At 44.4% G+C, this 16,969-nt stretch overlaps 2 protein-coding genes and 1 non-coding gene across 3 annotated transcripts in view; all 3 read left to right on the top strand.

The window, feature by feature from the left end:
* The first annotated feature begins 2,242 nt into the window (after positions 1-2,242).
* On the top strand, positions 2,243-7,537 carry LOC118412055. Its single transcript, XM_035814657.1, has 3 exons — positions 2,243-2,426; positions 2,935-3,073; positions 6,519-7,537. Exons 1-3 carry the CDS (start codon positions 2,258-2,260, stop codon positions 6,625-6,627), a joined length of 417 nt encoding a protein of 138 aa, XP_035670550.1. The 5' UTR covers positions 2,243-2,257; the 3' UTR covers positions 6,628-7,537.
* LOC118412746 lies at positions 5,106-5,296 on the top strand. The gene has a single exon (XR_004830816.1). It is a non-coding gene; the product is annotated as a U2 spliceosomal RNA (small nuclear RNA).
* Positions 7,538-13,322: 5,785 nt separating the features above from the next.
* Positions 13,323-16,969, top strand: part of LOC118411303 (dual 3',5'-cyclic-AMP and -GMP phosphodiesterase 11-like) — a gene marked incomplete in the record, with an annotated part of 59,946 nt that continues 56,299 nt past the window's right edge. Inside the window, 1 exon segment of the mRNA XM_035813494.1 lies at positions 13,323-14,881. Within this exon segment, the coding sequence (XP_035669387.1) occupies positions 14,063-14,881 (819 nt within the window).

Here is a 16,969-nt window from a genome sequence, read left to right as displayed (position 1 = left end):
AACCGCATGCAGCCGTAAAAGTAATTGCACTCGCGTTTTTCCCAGTTTACCACATGCTCAGATATAAATTAGCGTGTTCATCTATTGAATTGACAATTTACTAATTCATATATTAACATGTCATTTATATTTGTAATTGATGCAAAATATTTTCAGGGTGTAGGAAGTTACGTCATGATACTTTCAATGTACCGGGAAGGAATGACGTCGGCCATTGTTGTCAGTGAATAGAGATCGCAGCGGGTGCTGGCGCGGCCCGCGGAACATGTGCCTGGTGCGAGTTAATCCGGGGTAGTAAAACTATTTGGCTAACGATCTTTTTATGCTTCGGAGGGCGGAGTTCTAACACGGATTTTGAAAGGATATCCCCGCCCTTATGCGTTCTGTGGCAGAGGTAGGAAGAGCGCGAGTGTATTTTTTTCGACTACTACTATATCTGCGCGATTCGACCTCTGCTTGGAGAGTACGAAAAACGGTGATTTGAGAAGCGCTAGTGTGCTTTTCTCAGAGACAGTCAAATCGGCCCAGAATCGTGAAAAAAAACTCCGAACCGGAACCTTAACAAAGAAGCAGTCGACACTGCCCCGCATTAACTTCCCCGCCGACATGTCTTGTAATACCAGTACATTTTTTCGAAGTATGTAGACGTTGTAAATGGTTAAGATCATCGGACAAATACCAATTTCTTTCTAATCGACATAAACAAACCAAGACACCTACCGCATCGCTCGTCATGGCGCTCCGCCATGGCCAGCTTGCTTTTTTTTTTAAAGTGCGCAGCTGAAATGACCACAAACTGTCCAACAAAACTCAACGAGTACACACGTCTTAACCTCGGACTTAAAATGACCAAAAGAAGGTTTCCAATCAATAGACAAAGGTTGATCTACTGTGATGCCAAAACAGCGAGCTATAAATCACTGACCGCAGCTGGAGCCACTTGCAAATCCAAAACCTAGGGGTCTAACAATTGAAGTGGGGAGAAAATACTTAGATACACTTAGTAAGGCCACAGCAAGTTAATTTTATGGATGACATCGATCAGCGCGCGCATTAATTTTCGCCTGATTTCAGAAAAAACAACAAGACTTTTTCTTCTGCAGGGATGGTCAACATGACGATAAAGCACCAAAATGAGCAAATGTATCGTGTTGTAGCCTAATAATTGTACTTGTAGAAGTGACACTTGCGAGGTACCCAGGACTGTAGTTGTACAAATGGAACTTATTGGATAGCTGTAAAGGTGACATTAATATGGAAGCTATGAATGTGGTTACCAACTTCGTTGGTGATACCAGTCTACCACACTAGTGTCAGTTTTACCACACCAGTACCTGTCTTAAATACAGGAATGATTGCCTTGTTGGCTCTGATACCATGTTTTGTGCCTTCAATAATTTTTACAACAGTCATCACAAATTTATGGTGCCTATTCTTGAAAATTTAGCCATCTTGTTTTTTTCAGCATCTTGTTTTTTTTCGCCCTATCGCACTTTTTTTTTGCAGTCTGCATATATAATCGACATTTTGAAATCACATAACGTGCAAATTTCAAGTAAGTAAAGGTGTCAGTCCGATTCAGGCCGTTGCAGAATGAAGTTTGAAGAATGGTGTCCATGTGTTTGAAGTATGGCGGATTATATTACGTAATTAGCATACCCTTCTTCCTTCCATCTGTGAGCTTAATCAAATCCATAATGCCACTGCGTCCAATATCAAATCTGTTTTATTGTTAACTGACCCTTCTAGAATGTTCTTTAGAACAGGTGTTCGCACCTGCCAGGTGTTCTCACTTGCGTCGCGGCACGCGTGCGTGATGCGTCATCCTTGCCCTAAAGTTACACCAACACACGCGCTACAAGACCGTCGCGCAATGCAGCGCTCTATATACTAGAACATCGATTGACCACAAACTGTCCCGGCATCCTTTGCGCGCGTTCTATCTGCGATAAGGTCTATTGGGAAAGCTTAGTGAGGTCAGGGGTCATTTGAAGTAAAACATCATGAGTTCAGAGCAGGATCAACTCAGTAATCTCATGTAAGCAGATGTTAGGGGAGGCCAAAATGTTTTCTTTTGCTCGCTGCCCTTTGCTGTGCCAAACTGTTTGAAGCCGTGCCTAAGGCAATTTTTAGCAATAAGTTGATAAGAGCTACTTTGAGTTACTTGGATGTTATTTTTGATCCAGGGGCACACAGTCACACCACTGAGCTACCCTAGTTTAACTCAATGGAAATAAATGAATTAAACAATGAAAGAATGGTTGCTGTATTCCAGGGAGCCCCCCAGAGGCTGAGGAGGCAGACCCTGGCAGTAGCAGTTATCCCACGGGAACCTCTGTATCCAGGGGGGTCACCACTGCACCCAGGAGAGTCAGCCCTGCTGCTAGGGGCAGGGGGAGGGGGAGAGCCAAGCCTCTGGGGACAAGGTAACATTTAGTATTGGACTGTTTTACAGCATAATACAAAAATGTCTTTGGAATACTGGTAGTACAAGATGACCATGATTACGATTTTTATGATTTTTGGCATTGTTGCAAATATTTGCCTGTAAGTTTTGAGGGGGATTATTTCTTTTTTTTATAAGGATGAGAATTGTAGCCTGGATACCAGGCTGTTTCTAGGCCTTACACAAGCCAACTCCTTGGCTCACCTCACATGGTCTAACTTGGGGTCGGCTGCCATAAAAAATTCATTGGCCCTGGAACCAAGGAGCTGGCATTTGTAGATCTGGCATTTAGGCCATGGAAATTGATGCAAATGTCAATGTTGGCCAAAAAGCAAGTCAATGTGTCCTTACTTCACGTCTGCAGTGCATAATCGACAAGCAGATGTGTTGGGGGCAAAGACAGTATGAAAAGGGCTAAACAGTATTCAACTCAGAGAGCCCCCGATAGACCTGCCCAAAAATTATGCTGTGAACATCACTTCCCACAGGACCCGGGATGCAGGCTGGGTGTACAATCCCCTACACAAGCAGGTTCCTGTGGAGTTTGGTAACCATGACGATGGTTGGCTCTCAGATGGTGACTCGGCGGCCTACACTCCGGACGATGTCCTACATGTTTATGTACAGGTATGTGGTACAGAGGATGATGATGATGATGATGATGTGGTACAGCTTTAATACCTTTGCCAAGGTTACATGTTCGGTGCCATTTGTTTGTGTCTGTCTGTATGTAAACAGCATAACGTTAGAAGCTGTGCATAGATCCTTCTTATATTTGGTAGGTGTGTAGGGGTTGAGAAAACAAAGGTCAAGTCCAATAATTGGCCTCCTATCAGCTTTATTTCTGACAGCTCAGCTTTAATGCTCCACCAAGCTATGTTTTCATTGACATTGGTTTGTACTTTTAATTGTGTTGTACTTTTAATTGTGTTGTACTGAAAACCAATACTATGCATGTGTAAGTTAAGGTCAGAGTGCACTCACCTTCATTCACTGTCAGTAACTAGTAGCTATAGCGTATAAGATGGAAGAATAGCTCTGAGCTATCTGTTTTTTTTTTCCTCTTTAAAAATTTATTTAGTATCTTGAGTTCACTTTCATTTTACACATACATTTTGCCAGCTTTACAGTTCCACAGACCTTCCAACCAATTCTGGGTCAATGGCTTGTGCTGTGTAAGACGATACTCCCCTTGAGCTTCCTTGGCATAACCCTGACTAAATAGGGCACATGTGGAGTGTCACTTGGCCCTACCAAAGAAGATTTATGTTTTCTTAAATGGCTGTCAGTCAGCCTGTGGTAATGGATGGGGAGCAGCCCTTGTCACCACTCATTTGCTCTGCCTGTACTTAAAGACAGAACTGGGGATATGATTGGCAAGAAAAACATTTTCCTAGATTCTTAATCTATCAAAATGGAAGACATGTTTGGTAATGCCAATCCTCCTCTCTTTACATATTGTGTTTGTGTAATGCTGCTGTTACAGATTATACTTGAACTTACTTAGGTTGATGAAGGTTATACTTCAAGGTAAACATTAACTACTACGAAATAAATCACAAGCAATTGGTTAAATTCTCTAAACAGATATTTATAGAATCCAGCAAGAACTTATTCAGTTGCTTGACTCGAGACTTGTTGTCTGTACTGTGGCTCATAAAGAGGGACAGTTTGCAGTTGAACATTTGGCGTTATTTCTGTACCATCATTTAGTCATCACACAACACACTGGAAACAACACACACCAGGAGCAGCTGTAGAGTGGATTTGAGCATTTACTATCATAATTAGTTCCTACAGGGTTGGAGTAGCAAAGCAGAAACCTGACTACAACAATTTGAAAGTACGCACTCTTACAGGAAAAGGTTGAAGCACCACTGAAGAAGAAAGATTTAGCTTAATTGTTGTTACCTTGTGGTTAGGTACCAGAAAGGCCAGGGTCACTTAATGGCACCGTATGCAATCAGGGCATTAGGAAGCAAGAAAGATTAAAAAGGTTGCCAAAATGAGTCTGACACAATACAAGTCATGGGGAGGGCAGCTGTCCACCATGGCAGCTATCAATGGCTTTTCCTTATTTGGTCATGGCTTATCATTCAGTATACGAGGCTAAAAGCAGTGCATGATGGTCTGACATGTTAGGGGTCTTTGAAGGGGATCATCAGTGCCTGAATTCAACCAGTTCTTAGTCTTGTGCCAATGTATTGTGCTATTTTCAATCTTAGATAGCTTTCTTCCTTCAGACTTGTGATCACAGAACTCAGAGGGGCAAAGGAGAATTGTGTATTAGGACTGTCTGACACACAATCAGCTGTCAATTAAACCCAATTAGAGCCATCAAAGGTGTGAAAGGTCAATCAGCCTCATTTGACATGTAAATCCTATGCAAACATTGTTCCGACGCACACTGAACGGGTGTCATGGCTCAAAAACATAAGATCGTCGACCAGCTTTTCCTTTTAATTCTGTTGCAATGGAAAATTTGGGACCAACCTACACTCAGAAAAAATCAACCAGTTATAATCCTGACAGAACCCATTGATACAAATAGATAGAATGAAACGCTAGGATTCAGACAGGACAGATTCTTTTCACTATTTAGCCATGATGCTACGCGGCTTGACGAAGAAGTGGGCAACGAAGAGAATCTTTGTTCCTTATCGCTTCTCGGCCTTTTGGCTAAGATCAAGTGTAGTATCTGTTCTTATCAGTTTAATATCTGATACGCTCCGCATCGCGGAGCCATATATTAAATTGATTTTTGGAAGGAGGCTATGGACTAGGTGCTTGCACCATCCTAGCCACGGGTTGGCCCGGTATTGCAGTACCTCCGGGATCGGCCCACCCCTCCGGGGGTCTATCAATAATCTAAAAGCAGTAAACACCACACCACACCACTGGACCTTCTTCTACTCTTTCCTCTTTGTCTCTTATGCTTAAGAAGATACAAGGGGCCTATTTACACATTTCAATGTTTTCCTTTTACACCCTCCCTCTCTGTTGTTTGTCTCTTGTGTTAAATAAGATTCTGAAGTCTGCGTAAACACATTTTTTGGATTCTCCTGTCAATTCAACAGATGAGCAGGCAGACAGGCTGACCTGCACATGAGTTTTTATGGTGAAGGAAGGGTGTGCAATTCCTTCTCCACCCTCTCGTCTACTGGTGCACAGGGACAGAACTGTATGCCACGTGTAAGACGGCTCCAACAGATGCAGCTTTGTTGTTCAGAGTATCCGACCAAGGATGTAAGGGGTTCCTCCTACCCTCGACTCGTGTGTCATGGCGGGTGCGTCATGCCTGAACATGCCACTAAGGCCTGTCTCGGCCACAAAGACCTGCTACTGCCACTGCCACTAGCTGGAGCTAGATACTCATTTACACCTGAGTTAAATGAGGAAAGTCGTGTAAAGTGCCTTTCCCAAGGGCACAAGATCGGTGACACGGCAGTCGGATTCGAACCTGACACCTCTCGGTCTTGGTGAATTAATCATGGAAAAATTTTAAGGTTTAAATCAGTACATTACCATTTCCGGGTGAATGAAGGAATAGTAAAAGTTTTTTATTTTTTTTTATTCAACAAAACAAACGTATGAAAACAGGAATAGTAAAAGTCGATGGGTGTTTGTGCGTGCAGTTCCAGCCTTACATCTCGAGAATCTTTTGAGCGACTGCAGGTTTTGTTGTCCTGATGGTCAAGTTCGATTTTGGGCTGAGGAATGTTATAATACCAGTCCATCCCTAATGACAAATGTTACATTATGTATTTCCACCATCATGTTGACTCACTTGGCATGCTGGGAAATATGACACCTACCACAAGAGGTGTGGATATTTTCTTCTTGCTTTGTGCTGTATGGCAGGTATGTTCAACTTGTGATGAAGACTCTAAATATTTTTTGGACGTATGAGGTCTCTTGCTTGCTCCTTTATTTATCAATCAAATTGGTGTAGCCATTAACCCCTGCGTAGTAAGGTATGAAACAAAGCATGCTTAATGTGTCTAAGGAGAGGATAGTAATCTATTACGTAATTTCTTATAACCTTTGCTCCTTTTTCTTTTTGCACAAACAGAAACCAAAAGCAACCACAACCACGCTGGTCCCGAGGCAGGGAAGAAGCACCATCTTTGATATTGACGATGTCGCCACGTCTCAGGGAGATCACGAGAAGGGACTTATGAAGCGCCCAAATACTGGTATGTCATTCCAAAAAATAAAGAAAGAGCTGGAGAAATCAACAACTGTTGTGAGAGGCAAGGGGGCAAGGAGGAGGCACATCTGCCAAGAGAGGAGCAAGGTCGACATTGGGAAGAAGTCTGAAGCAGGGCATAAAGAGAGACAACTGGGAAGGGATTGTTCACTTAGAGGAAAGACATCAGAGAAATTTGTAAGGACTGATGAAACATGGAGGATGCCTGGACAGACGCGTGCTTCACGGCATGAGTCGTCAGAGGACAGAGGTGAGAGGTCAAATACGAGGCCACCGGTGTCTACATATGCTCAAATCCTTACAGGGACAAAGACACAAGAAGATGATGGTAATGAGGTGACATGTACCGCTCAAGAAAGTGAAGGAAAAGTGACCAGGACAAGATCTTTGCACAAAACACAGAAGAAAGCTGAAGACAGTAAGACTAGCAAAGAAGACACTAACAAACAAAAAAGTGGCTGGACCAAGAAACAAGGAAAACATTGGTCAGGACAGAAGGTGCAAGGTAAAGAAAAGTGGGGAAAGAATTCTAAAGGGAGTGAGGTGTCCAACAGTGGTATTGGAAATGATGAAGGTTTCCATCAGTCATGCCCAACAGACGGAGAGCCACCATGGACACCAAACAGGAGAAGACGCAAAAGGTGGCCTGACCTCTTCAAATCTGAGCATCAACATCAACACAGTGAGGGAAAGCACTTCAATAGCAGCCCTCAGCAACCCAAGGGAGAGAAGGAGTCTCTTGCAAAAGGTCCCTGTTGCAGAAATGGAGAGAAGTGCAGATGTGGGCGTCATGGAAAACTACCAAGGAGCAACTTTCGTAAGCCTGAAAGAAGCATCGACCAGAAGCCAAGAAATGAAGAAAATTTTGTGGCAAAAAAAAACTGCTCCTGTGGCCTACCCCATGGAGGGGATATCACAAAATCCAACACAACGAAAATGTCACAGGTGGTTGGTGCTGGAAGAAGCTCAGAACCATCTGCTCAGCCCACAAGAAGTAAGAAAGAACAAAGGCCGCCAAGACCTTCCTCAGCCAAGTATGATGTACTGAGCACCCAAGATGGGAGGAAGAATAGAGACGGGCCCAAAGATGGAAGGAAGAACAGAGATGGGCCTAAAGATGGAAGAAAGAGGAGAGAGGGGCCAAAGGAGGATGCAGAAGAAGATCTAGATGTCAGCATAGAGGAGCTACTTCCTTTCAAGAATCCTGCCTACAAGTACCTGTTCACCCCTGTTGCTGAAATGGATGCCTCCACTGCTGAAGACTTCACCAGGCTCATCTACTTGTACAACCAGGAGCACTTCAGACACAAGGAGACTGAAGCAGAACTAACCACTCCTTTATGGAGAAAGTTATGATGCCACACAAAGCTAGCTTTATCTTTATCTCATAATGATGTTAGGTATCCACTCGTTAACATTGGATTGTGATTTTATTCAGTCAAAACTTAATTCAGACAAAGAATTATCAAGCCCACCCAATTCAAAAGTTGGCTAACAATTTGTAATCACTGATCGTAACGTAACGAAAAAAATACATGGTATAGAAGACTTACTAACATTTGAAGCTGACAGTGCTGTGTTTTTACTGATACCATGCACCATTTGATAATGGAGGTCTAAGAACTATAAAACATGTACTTAAATCATTGAAGCAAAATTTAAGACAAGTTAGGATGATTATAGTGGAGAAATTATATAGCTATCATCCTACATAACATGTCTCTCAATGTGTGTAGTAAAGATTTAACAAAGAAATATAAAGAAAATTTATTGAAAAAAAGTTGTACATAGTAGAGTTTTCCAGAAGTATGGTATTGCAGGTACATGTACATTATAAGACTTACATAACCATGTCGTTTGTTGTGACATGTAGGTTGCACGTAAAATGGTACACTTAGGTAGCTATCATATCAAAATAGCAATTTAGGGTCAAGCTATTTACAATCTATATTAATCATTAATTAAGAACTTCTACAACTTGGTACCTTTTGAAAGAAGCCAGTACGATAGTAAAATGCGAGACAGCCTTCTACACTTTTTTTTGCAAGAAAACATCATGTATACATGATATACCTCTTTGCCAGTATAGTATGATAGTAAATAGGTCCTTTATTACTCAGTTGTTCCCTTTATTGTTGTTTATTAGCAAATGTGACAAAATATATTGTTGTTTACTTTAGTTTCGGTTCTTCACTGTTAGCATGTTATTTAAGTATCTATTTAGAAGACACCTCAATATATACTTTCCCCAACGTTCTTACACTGTAAATGTAAGTTTAAGATAAGGAAATATATATACCTGTAATTATTATGCTATGCAGTTTTTCATATCTGTCAACTGTTTGACTTTGTCAAAAATATATCATCAAACTATATGTGACTGGCTGGCTCTTGAACTTGTTGATATGCACTCTGAACTACATGCAGGCAATAAGTTTGAGTATTAGCATGAATGTGCATCTGTGTGTGTGTGAAGAATCTCACTTTTCTTCGAATCAAACATTAACTTGGTCACCATTATCCCCTGGTTGGCTCTGAGCGTTACACCCGACTCAGTCTGCTAAGCATAGGCCTGTTTCTCTCAGCTAGTCTTTTTAGTACGCCTTTTGAGTTTCAAATGGAGCTACCTGTAGAAATCCCTTAGCGTGTGCTAGTGAACTGGGTGGGCGGCCAGCACTCGTAGCACTGTAGAGGTAGCGGGGAGCTCCCGATGGTAAGGTTCTGAGGCTACTTTAACATTGAGCTCAAGGTAATTTCACATAGTTTCAGTGGAGGGCATTGATATTCCGGTTAAACCAACAGGATTTTTTGGAAGAGGAGTAAAGCAAGCCATCTACACCAGGACACACCAACTGTCTCAACCAGGACGGGGCAGACATCGACTTCAGACGACATTTGACCCATTGCTTATTTCAGACATACATAAAGTCACGGATCCAGAGTGATTGGGGCAGACTACTGAAGAAGATTGAGTGAGTCAGTCGAAAATTGCGGTGAGTCCAATTTTTCTAGTTGGAGAACAGTTTAATTCTTCGTCTACTTGCTATAGGTAAGGAATGCAGGGAGCTGTGCCTAAAGCCTTTGTCGCACGTACCCGACTACGGTCTCCTTACCATAGGTGTGGAATGGTTGTGAGCAAAGCTAGTGGACGATCACTGTGACAGGGCTTCGATTTAACCAACATCGTTACCGCTGAAAGTAAAGCTTTATAAGGCTAGCTTAGTAGCTATAGCAAGACAGAGTTAGCAGACTTTACATACAGTGAGCGCTCTCTGGTAGAACACTCAGAAATTGCAGTGCAGACGGACACGCCTATAGCACCAAGAGTGATTTGGTAAACGCAATTAGTTCAGCAGGTGCTAACAATAAAAGATCACAACATTGCTCGTCAAGGCCATCTAAAGGGGTCAATGTAACGATACGGAATGTAATGTGGGTGAGTACACTTCGAGTATTAGACTCCATGACTTTCGACTTTCTACATGCACGGTCAGAAATACTCCACAGAAGTAGAGAGAGGGCGATAAAAGAGATTACGAGTGTGAGAAAGAATGTGTTAACGTACAAAGCGGTGGAAAACGAAACACATTTTATTTCTAACGCGAAGAAACACTCAAAGACGTCAACGCAACCAACACAAACTTCCCCACATTTAGAGACGAATAGAAAGCCTGTTTCCTTTTAAAATCACAAAACGCATGAATTGTAAAAAATGTGGGATTTTCCCTCTTCCACAACACAACAAAAACCAAATACAAGTCGTCTAGATATAGCCAACACTTATGGTTCTCCTGTCGGTTCGACAAATGAGCAGGCAGACGGGCATTTACCTGTTTGCCTGACCTGCACATGACTTTTTATGGTGAAGGAGGGGTGTGCAATTCCTTCTCCACCCTCTCGTCTACTGGAGCACTAGGGACAGAACTGTATGACACGTGTGAGACGGCTTCAGCAGATGCAGCTTTGTTGTTCGGAGTACCCGTCTCCTAGGAGGACTTCCGACCAAGGATGTAAGGGGTTCCTCCTACCCCCCGACTCGTGTGCCATGGCGGGGCTTTTTAGGGGCCTGTCTCGGCCACAAAGCCCCGCCAAGGCCCCTACCCGCAGCTAGATACTCATTTACACCTGAGTTAAGTGAGGAAAGTCGTGTTAAGTGCCTTTCCCAAGGGCACAAGAACGGTGACACGGCAGTCGGATTCGAACCCGCCACCCGAATATGCTGCCACTGCGCCACGCGGTCCGCAAGCCAACACTAGTATCGCATGAACTGGCAAGTAATTAATACGCTTGTCGTTATAATATACGTTAAAACGTTCGACTTTTCAAGCAACCGCACCGAAAAGTGCAGTTGTCTATCCTGATCTTCCCTTCTTTTTTCCTGACCATAACGAATGTTAACGTCAGTTTTAATCACGAACTCGCTATATTTGATGAATAGGAAATGTATTTCTGCCCACTGTCCAGAGTGTTAACTTTATTTCTGCCGTGTTTGCGTGCTGGTAGAACTTCAAAGCGGGAACTTTGCGTGCGGCAGGCCTCTTGCGTACACGACTCAATTCCAAAGAGGCATCGAGAGGTAACTTCAAAGTGCTCGGAAGTGCCAGCGAAGAGATGTTGCCATTTCTATGGGACTCAATAAGAGCGTGGAAGAAAATAGCTCTCGCACCTTTGACATTTTGCTTTGGACCTGCTTCGAAGACCGCGAGTTACCCGTGTATTAATGCTCTCAGTGTGTTTGACATCAAAATTTCTTGCCAAGCTTCAACTTTGATCCTGATTTCCCTATCCTGATAGCGTGCGGGGTACAAGTGTATTCTTGTTATACATGTACAATCATGGGGACATGTCTGGATTAGAAATGACTAGAACGAATATCCAAAGTCGTGGGAAGGTCACCATATATGGAGTGCTGACTGAGGTGTCTTTCATTGAGATTGAACTTCGTCGAACTTCGAGACCATCACCGATGTCAGTGATGACGTTACTTGACATGTAATCTCCAAGCAGATCCTACGGTAGCGTAAGATATTATTAAAAGCTGGCATAGGAGTGATGACGGCCTAGGAGAGTGTTTCGCTACACACTCCTTAGGCCGGCTTCACTCCTAGGATCCTATGAGATTAGCAGACATGTAGGACACATTTGTCACTCATTTTCATCGGCTCGTTTCCTCACAGATCTTAGCTGCATACTCGTGTAGAATCAACTCCTAAAGATTTATTCAATGGTACAGGTCCTAGCTATGAATTGACATTCGTTTTTGGTCCGCATGGGCCGCTTTTAGTTGGCTGAAACACGCGCTCGCACATAGTCGCGCTCACTCATACAGTCACACACGCAGGCACATGCACACGCGCACACACGAACACGAACACACCCTTATTCCTGCAATACACGTCCAGGCGCGTCCGCATATCCACGCTCACTCAGTCACTGTCGTACGCGTCTTTCCTACAGAAACGCGCGCATGTTGTCAAACGCGCGCGCGTACATGCGCACAAACACACACACACACCGTGGCACACACGCACACACACACACATCGTGGCACACACGTACACACACACACACACATGTTGTATGTATGTCTCCAACTGTTCAGTTCAGTTGTTGAGGCGGTCCACGCAGCCAAGCATCACCGGTGCTCCCAACTGGCCCGTTATCTGACGCACGGATGCCTATAAGCTGATAAAAAGCTCAGGTGCAAATCACAGCGCTATAGTGCTAAAGGCGTTGAGATCAAAGCCGTTGTAAGACTTAAAAGCTTTCACTATATGCACCGTCTCCCCACAGCACTACGATGCCCCATAGCATCGTCCTTGTACCCAAGCGGCTTACAGGTGTGCGTGTTCAATATCCCACCTGAATTGTTGAGCAGGATTGCGTCTGGTGATAACAGTCATAACGTTACTTAGGCCTTATGTCTTTCCACAAAACAGCTGAGGCCGTTGGGATGGGCAACAGACCAAAACTTTATTGTCAGTCTCCGGAAATGTTTTCGGTCTGTTTGTCTTATTGTAACCGAAGTTATTTGAGTGGTAGGTTAAAGTTCTGACGGTTGATAGTAAACGTATTATATATCTTGAGCTCATGGTCTAGTAGATTGTTGCTTTCTCTACAGCTGCATTACGTAGTCACACAAGACAAGGGGAATACGCCTATACTTTGTGACCACACTTTTACGACCTACTTTATATGCTCATTGCGTCCGACGCCCGTAGGAAGTCTTTGAACTGTGGGAGAGTCTCATCAAGTGTAACTGGCGTCCTGGCGCGTGCTTCTGCGATAAACTTGATCCCCTAGAAACTGCTATTCACGCTGTTCCATCGAGAGGGCGCCCTTTGCCCTTAAGAGCAGTGCAGGGCCAAGTACGTTATCTCAGGCCTTGGAACAGTAATGCTGTGTTTCCTAGCACGGTCCTGAAAAAAAAAAGCCGGCAGGTAGGGGTTCTCTCTCTTTTATGTACGTTTATATAGAAATGGGCCTAGGTTCGTCAGGATTTTGCTAGGGTCGGTCTGGCAACCGGAAACACAGCATATTTTCTTCTAGCCCACACCAACTTGTTCACCTTTGCGCTCGCATAATGCACTTGTGCGGGTCAAGGGAGGGGTTCCTCCGACTGGAGAGTGACAACGCCCTGCCGTGAAGAATGTGTCCGGAGGCAACAAGAATTGTCAAATGACATGAATCCGATATTTGAAAGTTATGAATCAAATTCCCAACATCAGGTGTGATGGAGGTACATTGCTTGTTTAGCCCTGTGGCTTTCGAATTACGCGCCAAAAGGTACCCACACTAAAAAGCAGGGTGAAGGACGTAATTATCCTGCTTGGCGAATAATTAGCTTTAGAGTTAGAATCGGTCCTTAGAAAGTCAGGCGGAAGGATTATTAGAAAGCTTTGTGTTGCTCTAAATGCTTCCCGTTCGCTGTGAAAGCCTTCCAAGTTCCACGGTACATCGCACTTCATTTCCATAACCATGTTTTGCGTTGTCATATGGTGTCGTCATTACGTGTAAAGGTCATAGTTGTTTTTAATGATTCATAGCAAAGCTGCGTTACGTCTTGCAGGTGGTGATAATCGACGGCGGACTTTGACCAACGTTATACATAGTCGTCACTTTATGTGCATATTACCTTGGTTGCCGAGCACACATTCTAAGTAGGACATCTCAGCTGAAAAGAGACAACCGTATTTACAGCCGGTCGCAGGTTCGACGTGGTTTGGCACACTTGGCTGACCCAGAATTAAGAGCAAGGTATCGGATAACGCGCGGCTGTAACAGGTGGCGAGATTTTATTCTGCCGCGCGGGAGAAAAAGCGGTCGATTTTCTTTACCTGCGCCCCCCTATCGCTGGCTGTGGAATAGTTCGCGCCTGAGACAGAGAAATAATAAATTACCAAGTGATGAGGCGGGGCATCGCGGGTCCTGCCAGCACGGGGCTAACGGGATATCGTCGGCGGAAGAGAGGTGTGAGCATGGCGGCCGAGGTCGATGAGGCGACCCGGCGAGAGTACGAGTCCATGGAACGGTGGTTGGATGAGCACCCCCACTTCTCAATGGATTACTTCACCCGGAAAGCGACCCGTGAGATGGTGAACGCGTGGCTCTTCTCACAGGCGCTTTCACAAACAGCCATGACAACACGGGAGTCCGTGCCCTCTGCCCCAAGCTCCGGCGCACAGACCCCCGTGCGGAGGGTGTCCAGCTCCGATCTCGAGTCCCGTGGACTCTTCGGCTCGTACCGGCCCATCCTCACCACCGTAGACGGCACCCCCTCGTTCATAGACCCGCAGACGATCACGCGAACAGGCACCACGGCCACTACCAGCACCACGTCCTCGGTGTCCACGCCTCGGCGCGGGGGTGTGTCGACCTCGCAGCTGCGGCAGGAACTCCGCGCGCTGGACGAGCGGGAGATGATGCTTGAGCTGGTCCGAGACATCTCCAACGACTTGGACGTGAATCTGCTCTGTCACAAGATCCTACAGAACGTCTCCATCCTCACCAACGCCGACCGATGTTCACTCTTCCTCGTGAAGGGGAACAAGGAAACAGGCGAGCGCTACCTCGTCTGCAAGCTGTTCGATGTCAACATTCACTCCACCCTAGAGGAGGCGGAGAGCCAGGCAGCTGATCAGGAGAGCCGCTTTCCTTGGGGGATGGGCATCGTCGGCTACACCGCGGCCTCTGGGGAGATCGTGAACCTGCCGAACGCATACCAGGTGAGCTCGGGGGTCGGGAGACATATGACACCCGGGGAGGGGTATGGGGGAATTCCCCAGGGTGTTAGCAGCACCTGTTGACGTGTAAGGGTACAAGAGTCAGAAGTGATAGTGGCCATCTTTATGTTTGTATGTACTCTCAAAGCAGAGGTTCGGCTCCCACTGTTTTTGACAATAGGCATTTTGTTGAGCTTTCTATATTGTACCATTTCCACTGTGTGTGCTAGGTGCGTGTGTGTGTGTGTGTGTGTGTGTGTGTGTGTGTGTGTGTGTGTGTGTGTGTGTGTGTGTGTGTGTGTGTGTGTGTGTGCACGTGCATGTGAGTGTATGTGTCTCACTAAATGATGTAACTCGAGTTCACCTTTATCTGCGAGGCAACTTAAATCCGATGATTCCCAAAACAGTATATACATTCAGGGATATCAAGTTGACAGATGGTGGTTTCTGCAATCTTTACTTGCAACATTTTTAAGATTACAATTTGAAAGCATCTTCCGTCGGCATGATATCCCTAAATACCCTGGATATGAATACCAATGGATATACGTTACCCCGGAATAAAGGTGAACTAGTGTTAGACAATATATATTATATAGATATACATGTAGTACATGCAGCCATAGATGTTGAAGGGGATAGTATACTGAAGCAGATTGATGTTGAAAGATAAAAGAGAATCCCCACAGAGAAATCTGACTCGTCTGTCAACAATGCTCAGACTTTGTATCAAATGCATCATAGGCTTGAGCAATGACCAGTGACGAAAACTTATTTTTGCCCCTCCTGGCAGCCCTACAGAAATTTCTACAGAAATACCCCCACTAAGGCCACACCAATTTAATTTCTTGGTTCACGGATTTTTTCATAAAAAATATGGAGCGAGAGGGCGAAATAAAAATAAAAATAAAAATTGTAAAATGGTTGGGGTAAAGGTAACGGCTAATCCAAAACATAAAGAGTAAAAAGTTTTCAGCTTGAAAAAAGTACAAAAACACTATTACTGTACAGTAACAGCACCTGTTCGTTGAAAATTACAAAAGTAGTGTCAGCTTTTATGTTTGCTACACCAGAAAGTTGGTGAATGGTTTCATTAATGGTGAAAATTTGCTGTGTGGTAATTTTTACAGTCAAACCTGTCCAAGACGACCACCCGGGGGACCGGGGAAAAGCGGTCGATTTGGACAGGTGGTCGCTGAGAAGAGTATCGACTCAAAACATGCCCGATGCAAAGTATAAATGGTTGCCGTTGTGTTTAATGGCAAATAGCAAGCACACTGCACGCACGCAAAGAAGCGAGGTCTTTAATGTCAAATACAACACGCACACTGTAAACTGTAAATTTAACCCCAAAATCCGACGCAAACTGGCCGATTTTGGCACAAAATCGCGCTAATTATCATGAAAAATCGATAAAAACCTCAATCTTGAAAATGATGCGGTCGTTATAGGTCCCAATTTGGGCCGGTCACGGTCGCGTTGGCCAGGTGGTCGTTGAGAAAAGGTCGCTTAATGCTTACGTCAATGGGAAAATAAATCGGGACCGAGAAAAAGCGGTCGAAATGGCCAGGTGGTCGCTGAGAAGAGGTGGTCGCTCGGGCAGGTTTGACTGTATTTTTATTTTGTTTTCCAAAAAATAGGAGCGAACGAATCCGTGAACCAAAACATTAAATTGGTGTGGCCTAACGTGACAGTAAATATTCCTGTCACAGTGGCTGTGAGGAAATCTCAGTCTGAGTCTCTGACACGAAGGATGCTAACCTGTTTTAGCTGAGTGAAATAATGATGGGTGAGGGTTACCCAGCCAATGGGATGTGTCAGTCAGGGCTGCAGCCCTAAGTGAGCTTTTATGTAAGCCATCACACCCAGAGAAGCCTACATGTTGGCAGATGAATCACCCTGAGGTCTTGCTGCATTTTTTGGGGATGGTGAAACTTCAATTAGGATTGATACCACATTTCGAGGGTATAGCCGTAGTGGCGGGAAGAAAGTTGTGTAAATCAGGGGTTAACATGCACTACTTCAACTACTATGTACTTGCTCAGTCAACGGTTGCCCCTGCATAGTGAAGATAAGTTTATTCATACAGCA

Source organism: Branchiostoma floridae, chromosome 3 (assembly GCF_000003815.2).
Source record: "Branchiostoma floridae strain S238N-H82 chromosome 3, Bfl_VNyyK, whole genome shotgun sequence".
Taxonomy (NCBI): domain Eukaryota; kingdom Metazoa; phylum Chordata; class Leptocardii; order Amphioxiformes; family Branchiostomatidae; genus Branchiostoma; species Branchiostoma floridae.
Note: the sequence above shows the minus strand (reverse complement) of the source record. Positions and strands in the feature narration are given on the sequence as shown.